Here is a 14,848-nt window from a genome sequence, read left to right as displayed (position 1 = left end):
TCTAAAATGCCCTAAGCCCTCCTGCCAAAAGTCATACACATCATGACCGCCAGACAACCTTCACTAATCCCCACCAGCAGACACATCTTCTCCCCACCATGGGCCCCTGCATAGTGATGTCACTTTATAGCTTTTCTCATATTTTGTTTTACAAAAATTATTTTATGAATGTTTCTCTGGCAATTCTGTGCGTCTCTTAAGGCACAGAGCATCAATTACATTTTTATCCCCAAAAGTGTCTTTTATAGTGCCCAGTCCAGAACTTTTTCACATAGTAGGCACTCTCTAAGTGCCGGCTAAAATAAATTGCACCTACTTCTTCGTCCTCCTGTGACTCATTCAGGGGTCCATTTCGCGTCTCTTGGAAAAGGATTTTTTTCATTTTTCGGTACTGTAGGTTATCTAGTTCCCGAACAGCATCTTTTGTCCTCTGGATGAGGTCAATTAGGACACGTAGTGGCCGGTCTCGTCGAACAAAGTCATGCTAATTGAGGCAAGAGAAAATAACAAAAACTGATCATGAGAAAACATATTTTTAGGTGCAAGATGTAGATATAGGAGTAAATGGACATAAAACAGTTCTATGGATTTTGTAGAAATAACAAGATATGATTTTCATTTCATGTAGCCTCTGCTATTATATGAAACTCATAACAAGATAACTATATGCTTTTCTCTTTTTTCAAGCCCCATTTTTGTGGACTGTCCTAGCGTTTACATGAGAATTCTTGAGTTTTACTTTATCATACAAGTAATAACAATGACTAGAACTTTGAAGAGTAGCTGAGTGGCTTATAACTTTCAAATATGAAATTATATAACAAGCAAAAGCCATGCAGAAGTATAGCATATTCTTGTTATAACCTGTCTCAATCCGCCTCCCCACCCTATTCTACCCTTTTAAAAACAGACTTGCGTATGTTTTGTTTTCTGTTTCTGTGGTCATATGAGTATATAGTGTATGCTTGAAAATATGACAGCTGTTCAGCTTCTTCAGAATTTGGCAACTTCATCCTCTCTTTACAGACTTGTACCACCAGAAATAAGGAAAAAGGGCCTCGGAGGGGTGAAAAGAACTGCCCCTGAATCCATAAACTTTTCTTGGTATAAATGACCCCTGCTTTCAATATGATCAATGATCTTTAACTCATATTCCAGTTTCCTGGTTTTCAGCCTATAGCAGGTTCAAAAGAGGGCATAAAAGTGGGAGAAAAAGGATTAAGAACTATTAGAGGTAGGGTTATTTGTTGTAAAAAGAAGTACACTTTGAAAGTTCTCTGACGGCCTGACAGAAGAAAAAGAAATTCCATGATGAACACACAGACCAACCAACCAAATAAAAATGAACAAACGTTTGTTGGCTATTTTGTAAAGGGGCAAGCGCCCCTCATATATTCCTTTTATACTCCAAGAGTTCACTAAACACTACTGTTTCTGAGCTATTAAGAAGTGAAATTATGTTCGTTGTACTTTCTTTAGAAGGCAGGGGAAGCACATCACATATTTTGACAAGATCACCACAGAAAATGATCCAAAGTAGGAGGATAAAGTTTTGGTTTTTTTTTAAATGAAAAGGTTCAATTATGTGGAAAATTCACTTAAGTGAAATTATAATTTGAAGATATTGGGAAAATGAGATATAATGCGGTAAGCCTTAGATGATGGAATGGATTTAATTTCTTTGTTAAGTAAAACAGATATAAAGAGGAACAGAACCATTGTGAGAAAAAGAAAAAAAAATCTACATGTCTTGTGGTTCTTCACCCTGACTTTGCCGTCAGGGATGTTGTGGGTTTTGCTCCTGCTTTTATAAAATATCTCTTCCTCTGCAGAGTCCTTTCTGAAGATGCAGCACCATTCCCGGAAATAAGTGTAGCCTGCATATTTCAAGATGAGCACGAAAGGGAGAAGGGAAATTATTTTGCTACTCTAGTGCTTGCAATTATACAAGAACAAATCGGTTTTTAGTAAACTTCAAGCTATAATTTTAGGATTCCTGAATTTTAGAGCAGGAATCACTCTTACAAATTCTTTTATTTTCAAGGTGAGGAACTTAGGCTCAGAGAGGTGAAGTGAATTACACAGCTAAATAGTGGAAGAGTTAGGGCTACAACCCAGGTTTCTTTATTTTGGGGTTTGTTTTCTGGTAGCCCATTATCTTTCTAAAACATAGATTTGAGCATGTCATTCATTGTGACAGATACTGTGTCTCATCTCCCCCCCATTCCAACCTCTTTTCCTTGCTTTCCTTAATGTAAGCATGAGAAAATAAAAGGGTTGAACTCCAGCCTTCTTTGCAGTTACAGATAACAATGTGACTGAGGTCTGGCCAATGAGCTATAGGCAGAAGTCCCTGGGGAAGGCTTTGTTTTCTAGAACAAAAAGGTGAGGCATAGGAAGAGAGGGCAGTTTGCCTTTTGCCCTTCCTCCTTTTTCCTGCCTGGAATGAAGACTTGAGTCCTGGAGATGCAGGAGCCATTTTGTGACCAAGATTAAAGCAACATGCTAAGCATGGTAAAGCAGGAAGACAGAAGGAGCTTGAATCAGTGACCACACTTAGAGCTGCTTATAGCTCCGGACTGCTTATAACACCTCCTTTCCCAGTGTACCGGACTTCTAACTGCATGAAATAATCAAACCCTTACCTGTTTTAGCCTTTTAAAACTGATATACTCAGTATCTTAAAACCATCTCACTGTTACCAGGTCTTCTACAGCCTGTACAGATTCCTGCCTGTATTGCTAGGCTCAAATCTAGTCATGCTTACTCCTCCTTCCCAACCGATGCATAGTGTATTCTAGATAATTCTTGCCTCATGCCATGTGTTTCACTAACACATAAAATAGGCATAAAATAAAATCACCCAAAAGATGTAAATATTAAATTATGGAATATCATAATTTATACTAACATACTTTGTTAGTATAAATTGGTACAACGTCTTTGGAGGACAATTTGGCAATATCTGTTTAAATTTAAAATCCACATACTCTGATTACCAGTTCTACCTCTAGGAATCTATTCTTTAGATATCTGTATACAGGTTCAAAATTGAGCATGCTTTTGCTCATGTTCTCTCTGCCTACAACCCCATCTTCTGTTCTCTGAACTCCTACAATAAAAGGTTCTCCGATCCTTTTAAAAGAATGATTTGACTGTTCTTGGAAATAGGTTTACTTTAAACATCCAAATAATACAGAAAAAGGCATAAAATAAAATCACCCAAAAGATGTAAATATCATTAAATTATGGAATATCATTGCAGACATTCTCTTTCTCTCAGAATGATGAATATCTAGAAATAATTTTACATGAGAATCTTATTAGACATGCTAATTTTAACATTAATCTATTAAATTAAGGTATACTTAAATTTAACAGAATTAGAAGAGACTGAAGTTATAAAATAATCGCTTAACTGTAGTTATAATTTCTTCACCAAGAATTAGTAGTTCCTAAAAGATTCTCTAAAGTAAAGGGGGTAAAAAAAAGATTATGTAAAGCTTTAAGAGACTGGAGTTATTTTTGTGTTTTAAAAAAACAATGTATTTTACGAACTATTACTAACCATCTACTCTGAAAAATAAGAAAATTAGCACACTTATATTTCTTTCCTATCTCTAGTTTTTTCTAGTCACATTGTTGTTTTTACATGGTCAATGTTTATAACATTTACATTCTGCTCTTTAACCATATCAGTGATTTTACCTTAGTTCTATATTTAATGGATTCAATGCGAAGGTGACATTTTAACGTCAGGAAGAAAATGTGAAGAAAAAAACAGATTATTTAAAAATATTTAGGAACAACTAGATAGCTAACGGGGGAAAGAAAAAAATTGAATTCCTTATGCTAAATTTCTGCATAACCTTCCCAAAAAATCCAGAATAAAGAATGTCCACAGAGAAATATGAATAAAAAAAAATATTTGCAAGATCTACTACAATTAATAAGGAAAGAAACCCAGCAACCCAACAGACAAATGAGCAAAGATCATAGCGTGTTCACAGAAAAGGAAATAGAAATGGCTTTTCAACATATGAAAGATGCTCAGCCTCACAATAAGAAACACAAATTAAAACTACCGTGAAAAAAAGTTTCTCACTCATCTGACTAGCAAAGTTTGGTACTCATACTTTGTTAGTATAAATTGGTACAACGTCTTTGGAGGACAATTTGGCAATATCTGTTTAAATTTAAAATCCACATACTCTGATTACCAATTCTACCTCTAGGAATCTATTCTGTAGATATCTGTATACAGGTTCAAAATGACACATGGATATGGATATTTACTGCAGCGCAGTTTGTAATAGCAAAAGATTACAAACACCATAAATGAGTTGGTTAAAAAGGTTATTGTCATTCTGAGAATATTATGGAGCCATTAAAAAGAATGAGGTAGATCCATATGTAGTATACAGAACAATACCCAAAACACACTATAAAGTTAAAAAATCAAGGTAAAGGTGTTTATAGTTTTTATCACTGGTGCAAAAACTAAAAAGAAATTACTTCCACATGCAAAACTTATCTCTAGAAGGACATGCACAAAATTGGTGACAGTGGTTGCTAACTCTAGAGAGGGACCTAGAATGATAAAGGAGTTTTACTTCTCACACTCTACCTTCCACTGTATTTTCACCATCTGAAATTTGTATTACTTATTCAAAATGAAGAATGTAGTCTCTTTACCCATGCAAAATAAATAATAAAAAAATTTGTTTTTTGCCAATCTGACTTCAGTATTCACCACCAGTCCTTTTACCAGCTTCTCTTCTAACTCATTCTTTCTTCCTTCTTCCCTCCCTCTCTCTTTCTCTTTTTCTTTCTCTTTTTTGTTTCATCTCTAGATTGGATTTTGCTACTGAGTGATTTTTTTTTTCCCTTTTAAGAAAATAAAGTTGCCTAAAGTTGTGAGGCTTGAAAATGTCATCCGTCTTTATAACTGAAGGGCATCTTAGCTGGGTCACAAATCATTGGCTTACATTTTTGTTTCCTGAGAACTCTGTAAACATTGTTCTATTGCTTTCTGGCTTTGAGTGTTCCTGAAGTGCTAAATCTGAAGCCAATTGGTTTTTTCACACCAAAATATTTTTTTCAGTCTATTTGTATGAAACTTCCTTTATTCTTAGAATTCAGAAATTCATCAAAATATGATTTGTTGATTACTGAAGATCAGTTTTATGGTCTCTCTCCCCAGGGCTCTGCTTAAATGTCACCTTCCTAGAAAGGCCTTCCCTAACTCCTCATCTAAAACAGTAGCTCCTGTCACTTTTTAACTGTGTGTGTAGCTGTGCTTGATTTTTCTGTAAAGAATTTACCATCACCTGAAATATTATCAGGTATTTTATTTGTTTGTTTTTATACTCCTTCATTAGAATGTAGGTTCCATGAGTTCAGGAACTATCCTTTTTGTGTGTACTATTATATTACTTTTAGTGCTTAAAACAGTGCTCAGCACACAAGCAGACATTCAGTAGATATTTGTTGAATAAATGGTGGGATCATTTGATTTGGCCCACCCAATTAAATAAAGCCTAAATCAAATCAAATCAAATCAAATTCCAAATGTTTATTTCCAAAAAGTTTTCTTCAGGTATATCTTTAAATATTCCTGTTCTGTGTGTTTTGCATTCATCTTCAGAAACAATAGGTTGGCATATATCGCTCCTTTGTTTTTCATATATATCATCTTCTCTATAATCATCTTTAGAATTTTTTATTTTGCATTTAATTTTGTTTTATTTCCCTAAGTCTATCTACCATTGGAAATACCCTAGAAGGACTGGTTTGTTATATTCGTTTGTTACTTTTGATTTTAATCATTCATGTTTTGATTTTTCTCTTTTATGTCTTTCTTTATTTCTGCCCACTTGCTTTTTATATCATTCTGTTGTCTACTGCCCTAAAAGTCATCTTTCAATCCTTGTAGTATCTTGAAGTCGTCCCCCTCCCTTAATTTTAATACAGCCCAAATTTATCTTTTTCCCTTTATGGTAATGTTTTTTGTGTCCTTTAAAAAAAATGTTTGCCTACTTCAAAGTAATAAAGATGTTACTTTACCTTGTATTACCTGGTGTTTGTTCTGGTTGCCACGTTTCCCTCTAGAAATGTGGAGCTGTTTGCTAAGCCATATAGAATAGTGACCGAGCCAAAGTACTCTTTAATTATAAAGATAGCTGGTATTTTTAAGCTTCACAAATTTAGTCAATGCAATCCTTCTGAGTTTTTCTTAAATTAAACAAAGAGTTGAAAAATATACATAGAGAAAAAGGTTGAAGAAATCTGGACTATTTTGTGCCCAAGAAAAGATATTTATATTGTAAGAGATTCCCACATATTTGACTGATATGGATGGAACACGTCGGCTATATATAAAGTCTACAATAAGTTGTTACATGAAAAGAGATGCTCAAAAATGAGATGTTTAAGTCAAATGAATGCCGTAACATGACACTCTTAACACCAATATGTGTGATGTAATGCTGTGTAAATGTCTGCTTTATATAGTTATCATATATCCTCATTGCCTGATGATTTGGCAACAACCTAAGTGAAAATCTCAGAGCTGTCATTTGAACCATTGGCAGGCTCTGTCCTGAAAACACTGTATTAAATTTCATGCAGATATTAGCCATTGGGACATCACAATGATGATCAGAGCAAGGAGAAATAGTCTTTGTCCTAAGTCAAAAACAGGGGTGGGGCAAAAAAACAAGAAAAAAGCAGAGAAAAAAATGATCCACAAGGAATATATAGCATATACATTGCTATAATCTTGCTATTTCTATGCCTAGCTACTATCTTGGATAAATGACCTCGCAGCACGTTCTAATCCAGTTTGTCATGATTAGCTGCCACAGGAATGATTTACTATATTCCACTACAACATGACTTTAAACCCCCCTCCTCAAATATAAATTTGAAAAATTACCCGTAATAGTTCCGCTGACGTTGGCCTTTCCTGAGGTATTTTCTGCAAGCAGTAATCAACAAATCTCCTAAAAGAGTCTGTCCTGTATGTACAAATACATCAAAAGAAAATAAAATCAGGGTCTGTAGAACACAGGAATTACATAAAATAATTTTCATTCAAGGGAAAATTTTACAGTTTTGGAGATTTTTATTAAAATATTTTTGGACTATCAGGAGAGCTGGACGATTTTCAAATTTATGGTATCTAAAATTAATTTGTTTGGCTAATGAATGTGGACACTTCAAGTTAGTCAACACATAAACATATCATATATAAGCAACGTCAAATTGTAATACACATCACAAAGTGAAAATACTATATTTACAAATAATAGTTTTGTATACATTTTTCTCTCCAAAGACAATAACTCTCATGCCTATATTCTTCATGACGCGTGGGTGACTCTTCCATCAACCACAACCTATAACCGGTACTAAAATTTGAAGCATAAAAGTCAGAGAACCTAGGAATATGCTTCCTGGATAAAAATACTTCCTGTCTCGAAAATTCCATTTTGTCCACTTTCTTTAACATTGCCCCTTTTCTATAACTGTTGTGGCCCAAATAGTTATCAAAATATCATAATGTTCAGCAAGGAACATTACATCTTTTGAATAGATAGTACATGTTCTGTCTCAAAACATTTAAATAGAAACAGAGTAAAAAAAAAAAAAACACATTGATACCTGCAAAAATAATGACATCAACGAGGGTTGATGTCTTCTCTGCTTAGATGTGGTAAGAGCTGAGATGATCAACACAAGACTGTCATGACTTTAGAGACCAGAGTTGTTAGGAAGGTAGCAGAGCGTGTTCCCTGTAGAATTTCAGTTACTACACACATGAAGAACACAGTACAAGCCATAGAGAGGGCAGAAATCAAAATGTGTGTGTGTGTGTGTGTGTGTGTGTGTGTGTGTGGCCATTAATGCCAACATCACCTTTCATAACCCACAATGAAGAAATAAATGCTTTCCAGGTCAGATATTTAAAACGAAATTTAATGCAAGTCCAAATACATACGGCGATTTACTTAAGAGATTTGAAATGATAGCAGAGTCTTACCATTCATTAGACTGTAACGTTGGAGAGTCATTCTGGGCAATGTGATATAAGGCACTCATTGCATTCATGTTGAAAAGGGGTGGCTTCCGTTCCGCTGAAAGAAGAAGAAACACAATAAAGCAGTTCTTGAAAGAAATCAGCAGTTAAATAAGGAACTATATGCAAAGCTTTGCTGCTAACTCAACAGCTCGTTACTGTCATGCCACATAATCCACGTATTTTAACCTCTAAGGTTGGCCCAGGATAGCCATTCAGAAGAAGCTGCTGGTCACCTTACTATACACTGACAAAGCTCCTAACAGACCCATTTCAAGAGAGTAAAAGAAAAATTTCTCATCTTTTTCATATGTCTTCAAAAGGCTAGCCTTTGTCTATCTTCTCACAATAGGTAGGAACATTGTGAACGAAAAAGGGGCTATGCAGAAAACCTGACACGCTCATCGGGGGATACCTGGCAGGCCTGAAAAGCTCACTGACCAAAACTAACCACACGTGATGCTCTGATCATAAATTCCTAAGCGGGCAGGTCATGGTGGGTAGTCACGCCCCAGGCCTTAGCGTCTTTTTTCTTTGCTTTAAGTCAGCCCTGTCCATTGTGCTTGTGCACCTAGGTTAACATATCTTTGAAATGCCAGAGGAATCTTCTTTTCCAGACCCCTTGGAGGCTTAACTACCCTCACAGGAGCAGGTTCACCAAAATTTGTCATTGTTATCTGTTGTCCCCATGCCATCTTTATTTACTGTAAATGTTAAATGCTAATCATCCTGTATCCACGAATGTAAAAGAAGTATGTGTCTCTCCATTTTGCTTTTTATCCAATTCCAGAGATTTCCCTGCTTTGCCTTCTCTCGCCTCCTTAATCTAGCACCAGTAGATTTCATGTAACCATCCTTATGTTTTCTTCTTTGATTCTAAATGTATAAAAAGAAATGCCAAACTGCCATTCTTCGGACCTTTTTCTCAGTCCATTCAGATCTTGCTCCAAGCATGTCCTCTGTTTGGCTCAAATAAACACTTAAAAAATTTTTCTTTAGGTTTGGATCATCTTATGTTGACATCTTGGTGTATATGTGTTTTAATTTAAAAATGTGTATTCATTGGAATAATTCAGAAAGCACAGAAAAGTGGAATGAAAAAGCTTGTTATGGAATGGAACATCTTAAACATCACTAACAGAGTACGGGAGACAAAATAATTTACTTTAATAAACACTGAAGGCTCATCCAAGCTAGAGAACTGGTATGGGTGGAGGTAGAGGGAAAATGGGAGGGAGGATAAATAATAAAAAGGATTGGTCCATCCCATTCTAAAGAGAAACTCAGTGTATCAAGTATTTCTTAATTGACTCCATCCCAGTCTACCATGATCTCTTCTTTGGAATTTGTAAAGCTCTCTTTTACTTTACTGCTCATTTAGCATGTCCTTACACCTACTGCATTTACATGAATATATAAATCTGTCCTTTCAAAGAAAGTCATAAGCTCTAAGAGCAAGATCTTATAACCCAAATACTCTTATTCTTTTATCTATTCCAGAGAATGTGTAACAAGATGTTATTCACATATTAGGTGCTCCACTTGTTGACCAAAGGAAAGAAACAACGTTCTAGTTCTGAATACAGTTAATTTTATGCTATTTATTAGTTGTGTATCATAGGCGATAAATCACTATCTCATTCTCATCCTAATGGATTCTTCATATAGTCCCAGTTTGTAATTCATAATCTGACCTCTGGTTTCACCAGAGCATCTCAATTTTTAAGTAAAGATTCTTCTATTAACCACTTTGAAAATGGTGAATTTTATTCTATGCAATTCTAAGAAACAGAATAAATACTAAGGACAGAAGTGATGGGGGAGACATTTTTACTCATGGGAGGAAGAACTTCTGAAAAGCTAGAGTGGTCCAAATCAACACCCACTGCCCTAACCCCAATGAACAATGTTGAGAGCAGTGAACTTTAAATCACTGGCAGCACTCAGGCAGAAGGCAACTACACTTACTCATCTGTGATACGTTAGCGGAGCCTCTTCTAGGCTTGACTAAATGATCTCTGATACCTTTGAACTGTGTCTACAATTCTGCAAATATTTATTAATCTCTCACCAGCCTACTTTATACTCACCAAATAGCTACCAGTATTATGGGGACATAAACAGCTAACAAGTGGAAGTCTGAAAGTTGCAGTTCGGACAAATCGATTTGTATCTGTTTCTAATGTAGAAGAGAAATAAGTGGTTCAGGTTGGTTTTATTTTTCAGGAAGTAGACTCTAGAAAGTTTCTAGAGCTGGGCCTTCTGACAATTTCAAAGCCATGGGGAACTAGAAACGCATTGTGTAACCATCAAGGGCTTCCCATCCTTCTTAGGACAAAGTCCAGATCCTCAAACGCAGCAGCCTACTGGCCTTTCCCAACCTAACCCTGGCCTGCTCCAGCACCTCAGTCCGAGAAGCAACCTCCTCCCCTTGACCCTTTTCGTGTCATCTTCTGCTTCACTGAAAGAACCAAGCTCAGAGCCTTTCACACATGCTGCTTTCTCTGTCTGGACTCCCCTCTCACTTTTGTTCCCTCAACTTTATCTGGTGAATTCTTGCCAACCTCTCAGGTTTTATCTTAAATATAATTTCATTTCTACACTAATTTAATAAATACTTACTCAAGGCTTATTATGCTTATAACCACTTCCTCAGACTAGGTCCCCCACTAGATTTTTGTCATCGCAAATTACATTTTTCCTTTCTACCACCTATGACGACCAAAATTAATTATTTGTGTAATCCTTTATTTAATGTGTGTCCTCTTTGCTAGACTTCCTGAGGGCAGGGGCCATGGCTATTGTATTCATCTTTGTATTTCCAGTGCTGTGCGCAGCAGCTGGTATTTCTTTTTAGTGGCCAAAATAACCTATAAAAATAAATAAATGAAAGTAAAGCAAACGAAGGCAAAAAGAAACTTTGTCAGCCAAGAATCTTTGTGCAGCATGAAGTCACAAAGTGACTGAGACGAGACGAGGTCATGGGGCTTATGTCAGATACTACGTGATGGCTTCATTCACTAGCAGAAAGATAGGAACCCTTTCACTCACTGGCAAAAAGTATAAAATTCAAGCTGCTCAGAAGAACACTGAATTGTTCCAGAGAAACAGCAGGGAAGGGGGACTAAAGAAAGAAGAAAATCGAAGTTTAGAAAGAGGAGGATGAAAGAACAAAAACAACAAAACCCAGCTCAACAGGGACAAGACAGGCGGTCGCTCAGATCTCAAGCAGGAATGGGGAGCGCAACCAAGCTGTGGGCACCCTGTCTGTGAACAAGACAAGATAGCCGGTCACGCAATGGTAGAAGAGCTCTAGTATAGGGAAGCACGTGACTAAAGGTATTCCAAACACAGCACAGCTCTATGGTCTGGGAAGCTTTCGCTAAATATTACTTTCAGATGGTCTCACACGTGTTCAAGTTCTTTGCCAGATGCAGTACATAAATCCTCTGAGTCATGGTGACAGGGCTCACAGCTAATCCAGAATATACTATAGAGCAAGGTTTGGCAAACAGTGGGCCAAACTCAGCCAGCAGCCCGTTTCAGTAAAGTTTTATTGGAACACAGCCACACCCAGCCGTTAAGGTAGTGTCTGTGGCTGCTTTAGTGCCCCAGTTGCAGAGTTGAGTCGTTCTGACAGAGAATGTGTGGCCTACAAAGCCTAAAGAACTGATCTGGTCCTTTACAGAAAGTCTGTCAACCTTTACTATATAATACTAATATAAAATGCGGATAAGCTTTTACATAGGCTAGCACTGAGAGTGGTTTTGCAGTCACCCTGTGATAGGTAAGCCACATTTTTCAACAGAAAGAAAAAGGGTGGAAGCATAAAAAGCTGAATTAAGTAAATTTTTAAAAAAATTGTGATTGCTACTTAATTTAAAGACAACAATCAAGTTTTTGTGTTTTAGAGGTCAAGTTCAGGAAGGTCAGTTCCATGAAGCTTCGGGGCACTGCTCTGTTTGGCAAAGCTCACATTACACCGGAGCCCCTAGATTGAGCTTTCTTTTAATGAGGAAGGTCAAAGAGTGCCCTGTCTTTAGATAAATACTTCATGAAAAGGCAGCAGATTTCTTATGAGCCAATGTCATTGACAACCATAATAATTAATGCTAACAATAACTGATAATTAATGCTAATAATAATAACCATTTGTTGGGTTCCTATTACATGTTCGGCATTCACTTTAGGTAGGTTACATATTTTATTCATAATTCTCACAATCACTTGGCAATAGAAGCATTGTTATTCAAATTTCCCAACTGAAGAAACATTGGGTCAGCTAGCCTGAGTAATGAAACCAACTCATGCAGTAAGTAAGTAGCCAAACTGGGAGTTCCACCCAGTCTTGGAAGACTCCAAGGCCCATGTTTTCTTCACGAGGCCTCAGTGCCTCTTCAGTAACCCTGTGCATTTTATAACGGATAGTTCTAGTATTTCAAAATGAAAAAAAAAAAAAAATTAGAAGGCGCTTTAAACGACTGAATAACACAACAGCCATCACAACATTCATTTAGGAACAGATAAACAATGAGTGGCTAACATGGTAGAAGGAAATTCTTGGCAAAGAAACGAGGTAACAACATTTACATTTTTGTGCTTTTTTTCTTCCCCTGGAGACTTCATTTCTGAACCCAGTCAGTCCCTATCAGTGCTGATGGACCCTTTGCCAGCTTCTACCATGATTTTTGCTAGTGAACTAAGTGTAAACAGAAGAGCATCGTATTGACTTCTGAAATAATCTTGAAAAATAAAATATCTGGTGACTGGACGGTTTCATTGTCCAAGAGTTTTCCAAGGATTCATGTATTTAAGTAGTTCTTTCAGTGGAAGATCAATTTAGCAAAAAATAATTTGTAAAACAGGCTTAACCACTTAGAAACACTAGGGCTTGCTCCAGAGAGACAGTGCCAGAAACATTTTCCTGCTTTATGACGTTACCTCAGCAATTCAACTTACAGATGAGGGGCTTTTTAAAAATATACACTATTATAGAAGAGATATTATAATGAAAAGGGATAACACATTATTCAGGCACTATCCACAACTTTCAATGTAATTTCAACATTAAAAGTATAATTTAAAATATACCGTTTGTACCTGGAATTTCATTAAACCTCAAACATACAGAAAATGTAGAAAAATCATTGCTTAGGGTTATACATGCAACAGTTTAATATTCTTTCATATAAAAACACCCTTCTTTTAAATGCCAAGGAGACAGCGATATATGGTAAAGTTGTTAAAAAGGTACTTATATATTACCAATATAATAAGTTTTGAATAATTGCTGAGAAGTCAAATGTCCTTGGTAACAATTTTGTTTTATGAATATTAACTGAGCACGTACTATCTCTCATCTTCCTCTGAATATAAGATGTCATTGACTGTAAGATGTGCCACTATTTTATGTGTAACTTAGGGAAAAAAAATGACAAAAACAGGAATTAATCCTGTGTGTCAGTGCAATCAGCTACAATTGAACATTTGCTGTGTGTACTACATTAAACACTTTCCATACGTTATCTTATTGAAGTCTGACAATACTTAGGATATATGTGCTGTTATTTTTGCTTAGGTAAGAAAACTGAGGCTTAGGGAAATTAAGAAAATTGTCCAAGGTCTCATAGTCTGAACCAGCTTGTTATACAACTCCAGGATGTGTCATTCAAGTCCTAAACTATGTGAATGGTCCCACCAGCTAAGTGTTGGTAAAACCAAGATTCAAATCCAGGGTACCTAATTCTAAAACTTACTCTATACTGCTAATTCTGCTACACAGAGAGTAGTGTCTTTGTGGTTTGTTTTTTTTAAATCAAAAGAATATACATTTATTTCTAATTTTTAAAAAGTTTAATTATTCGATATTTCAAATACATAAAAATTTGCATAATATTAAAACAGGCACCTACCACTTAGATTTATCATTATTTTGTCATATTTCTTTCAGATCTCTTTTTTTCTAAAAAAAATAAGAAAGCTAATATAACTTTATTCATCTTCCTCCCTCCAGAGAATTTACTATTCTGAAATTTTATCTTTTACATTTATGTTCTTATGTTTTATTAGTGTATAAATAAATAAAGCTGTTTATAAAATTTTCATAATTGGCATAATAATGTATTTATACTTGTGCAACTTTCTTTGTTCACTAAATACTCAATGTTATGGGTTCTGAGATTTACCCATGATGATAAATGTAGACCCAGGTTATCCCTAACCCCAATGTAGTATGCCATAATGAATTTATCCATTCTTCCTTGGTAAGGATTTAGCTTGTTTCTACCTTTTCTGGCTTCTACAAACAAGGCTGCAGCTTTTCCAGTACACATGCATAAAGAAGTGAAATGTTGGGTCACTGACACTGCTCTTCGTCAGCTTTACTCAAAGTTGCCAATTTGCACTCCAAAGTAGTTACACCAATTACATTCCTGCCAATACTGTGTAAGAGTCCCTGTTTCCTTAGCAGCTTCCCCAAATCTATTATCCTCAGACATTAAAACCTTGCCAATCTGATAAGTGTGAAATGGTTTTAACTTGCATTTCCCTGATTACTAACAGGCTGAGTATCTTTTGTTGTCTATTAAGGTTTCCTTTTCAATGAACTGCTTGATCGTATACTTTGCTCATTTTTCTGCTGGCTGTTTGTTTTTTTCTTTTTGATAAAGAAATTTAATTAAAAAATTGTAAAAGTTCTTTATAAATTCTGGACCAACACTGTTGGTTAGCTATTTTTCAACTACTTTCTATTAGTCAATGGCTTGTCTT

At 35.8% G+C, this 14,848-nt stretch overlaps 1 protein-coding gene across 3 annotated transcripts in view; it reads right to left on the bottom strand.

Annotated features, from left to right (window-relative positions):
- TAOK3 (TAO kinase 3) overlaps nt 1-14,848 on the bottom strand; it is a 157,213-nt gene that overhangs the window by 43,958 nt on the left and 98,407 nt on the right. For all 3 annotated transcript variants that reach the window (XM_019753979.2, XM_074320999.1, XM_074320998.1), the window contains exons 10-12: nt 8,045-8,138; nt 6,938-7,019; nt 317-484 (exon numbers count right to left, since the gene is read on the bottom strand). In XM_019753979.2, coding sequence (XP_019609538.1) covers nt 317-484; nt 6,938-7,019; nt 8,045-8,138 — 344 coding nt within the window. The remainder of the gene's footprint in view (nt 1-316; nt 485-6,937; nt 7,020-8,044; nt 8,139-14,848) is intronic.

Source organism: Rhinolophus sinicus, linkage group LG16, assembly GCF_036562045.2.
Source record: "Rhinolophus sinicus isolate RSC01 linkage group LG16, ASM3656204v1, whole genome shotgun sequence".
NCBI classification, from domain to species: Eukaryota; Metazoa; Chordata; class Mammalia; order Chiroptera; family Rhinolophidae; genus Rhinolophus; species Rhinolophus sinicus.
The sequence above is the reverse complement of the archived record's forward strand: the minus strand, read 5'-3'. Positions and strand labels throughout refer to the sequence as shown.